The sequence below is a fragment of the Poecilia latipinna genome, unplaced genomic scaffold, assembly GCF_001443285.1.
Source record: "Poecilia latipinna isolate Pla-1442-1.1 unplaced genomic scaffold, P_latipinna-1.0 Scaffold24, whole genome shotgun sequence".
Taxonomy (NCBI): Eukaryota; Metazoa; Chordata; class Actinopteri; order Cyprinodontiformes; family Poeciliidae; genus Poecilia; species Poecilia latipinna.
In genome coordinates, this window is record NW_015112640.1 from 427,634 (window position 1) to 430,521 (window position 2,888).

The 2,888-nt window shown below is 37.1% G+C and overlaps 1 protein-coding gene across 2 annotated transcripts in view; it reads left to right on the top strand.

Moving 5' to 3' along the window:
• Nucleotides 1-2,888, top strand: part of rad18 (RAD18 E3 ubiquitin protein ligase) — a 36,172-nt gene that overhangs the window by 15,117 nt on the left and 18,167 nt on the right. For both annotated transcript variants that reach the window (XM_015037170.1, XM_015037176.1), the window contains exons 8-9: nucleotides 1,842-1,912; nucleotides 2,227-2,287. In XM_015037170.1, coding sequence (XP_014892656.1) covers nucleotides 1,842-1,912; nucleotides 2,227-2,287 — 132 coding nt within the window. The remainder of the gene's footprint in view (nucleotides 1-1,841; nucleotides 1,913-2,226; nucleotides 2,288-2,888) is intronic.

Here is a 2,888-nt window from a genome sequence, read left to right on the forward strand (position 1 = left end):
TTTTTTTTTTTAGAACATAATAGAAATATCCTTTATTTGTCCCTCGGTGGGGAAATGCAGGTGTGCCAACAGCAAAGTGACAGACAAGTTCAAAGCCTGCAGATTCACAAGATCTAAAATACAATAACAAAAATGAGAAATACATTTGCTTAATATTCGCTTGTACTAGTCAGCTGCCACCTCTGCACTTCACAACTGAGAAGGTGTGCTCATGCTGGCAACATTCCCCCCTTTGTTCTCCAAATATTCATTATGGCCAAACACTGCAGTGTTGGTTTCATTAGACCACAGGAAATGTCTCCAAATAATAAGAACTTTGTCCTTAACTACAAACTGTAAATTGGCCTTTTTTTCTGCTGCTGTTATGCTTTTGGAGTAATAACTTCTTCCTCACTGAGTTCCCTTCCAGTCCCCGTCAGTACAGGTCTTATTTCACCGTGGATAATTACACTCTAGGCTCAGCCTGCATCATCACGGGGTCTTTTGCTTTTACCTCTCTATCCCTTAATGAACAGTTTGATGACTCCACTTTCATATTTTATCTGTATTTGTATGTAATTGTTTGAACAGATCAACCAGGAATGTCTGGAATACTTGTTTAAAGGGCGCTACTTCCAAAGACATGGGAATGCACTTGAAGAATATTGTTTAAAAACGATGAGAACATTTTCTCCAGGGAGTCATCATTTGTTGAAGTGATTGTTTTACTTTTGTGTAGGTCTTATGTTTCAGTCATGAGCACCATTTTTGTTTTTGTTTCTCTCCAGGAGGTACTGAATAAAAATGAACTAAAACACACAAGTTTGACGTTTCAAGCATTTCCTTGAGAGCTGTGGCTTTAGTGGCTGTGATGTGGAGGAAGAAGCTTAATTCACTCTGTGAAGGTGGTCAACCTGAAGTCACTTTGTATACCTGCAAAAAAGGTGCAAATAGAATCAGAGGACTAACCACAGTAAGGCAGGAAGAAAGGATGGCTGTAAATTAAAAAAAAGAAACAGTGATTGAATATATTAATATGGTTATGAATATCAATTAAAGTATTAGACCATGAAAGCACCTACCATTTGCAAGAATTCCAGCTGTTATGAATTCTTTTTTTTTTTTTGCATTAATTAACTTACAAAGATAAAAAGGATTCACTTCAGTAGGTTGATATTGTAAACGTCATTTTCTGCTGTCCAGACTCGGTGTGTAGCAGTTTGAGGGTACTAGGTATGCATTGTGATCAGACATTCTTCTTAGAGGATGAGATCATTTCAGAGGTAGTAAGTTTTAATTCAGAGACGCAATTGACATTAATTTATAGCCTTCTTCTGACAGGAGCATCCTAGAGTAATTTGTCTCTATTTAAGCTAAGTATCAATTCTGTGATTACTCTAAAATGTTTTCTGCTCACAGTTGGACATAAGGGATGTTGCCTGTTGAGGAGGAGAAAAAGATGAGACGCCGGTCATGGCCCTGCCTTCTTGTTTGCATTTTTATTTTCTCAGAGCATTGATTGGTTGAGAGACGGTGAATTCTTGGTTTTGAACTCTAATCTAGAAACTCAACCTTCTCCAGTGGTTAGGTTTAAAGGTGGTATGCATGCCACACCTTTCAGATGCTCAATAACAGAAAAAATCTTCTCTTGCCACTTCAGTTTTTTTTAATGTCTTTGAGTCTGTTTAATAAAATCCCTTTAAAATATTGTGAAGTTTGTTATTGTACCAAATGGAATATGAATTATTTTGCAAGGCACTGCTCCCACTGGTTGTTTATTTTGTTTGCACTGTAACATCATTGATCACCCCTGCATTTTATAATACTGGTGATTCAAAGATTTCTTTCTGTGCTGTCAACAGTTGAAGAGATTGCTAGAGAGGTAGAGGCCAATGAGAAGATAAGAAGTCAGATGCAGGAGAAGTCTAAACCTGTAAGTATTTATTTACCAAAGAGAGCTGAAGATCTATTATTCATTTCGTGGGTTTTTGTACTTTTTTCATAAGAGTTGGTTATCCTAGCTGTAAAGGCAATTGAGTGTTTTTATGACTGAAGAAAAACATGGCATTTTAGTTGCAAATTCAGAATTTGTGAAACATTTATTTGTTCCAATTTCAGAAAAAAAACCTTTTTATACCTTAAAAGGTGTAATTAAAAGTTTGCCGTTACTGACAGTTTAACATTTTACAAAGACTTTGCCTGCCACTTTGTTTTCATAAACGTTCCTGTCACCTTATTGATTCGCAGGTCATGGTTTTCACAAAGAATCAGTCTGAGGAAGAGATTGAGGAGATGCATTCAAATTATAGTAAGTGCTGTTTTTTTTTTTTTTTCTTTTTCTCTCTGTTGTGACGCCTTTGGCTAGTTTCTTTTAAACTGAAGATTTTAAATACTGCCTTCACCTACTTATACAAGCCTGTTGCATCCTTTTCTTTTACCAGCTGTGGAGTTTACCCTCCACTTCTATCTCACAGAAGGCTGTGAGCTATGGATGTGGATGGTATAATAGTAACCTGCAGGCTGCCGCGTGCCACAGTTCCTGATAAGCATGTCTTTTTGAGATATTTAGCGTTTATTAATTTTGGTTCCCTAAAGCCCTTCTGTGAGAGCGAGCTGCCAGCAGCTACGTAAATCAACCAGTTTCATGGGAAACGCTACAGCCTTTGGTGATTCTATAAAGACAAAGTGACTCAAGAAATGGTGGAGAATACACAGGTGGCTGTGAGAACATCTTGAGGGATGAGGAGCTGCTGTCTTCTTTGTTAAAATGTCAGTGCAGGTTTTACATTCTCAGTCAGTCTCATTCAAAAAGTGCTTTTTCCCAAGCGCTCCAACAAACAAAAACAGAAAAATCTTTTTTTTTTTTTTTTTTTAAAAAAAAAAGGGGGGAAAATGGGGCTGGGCAATGT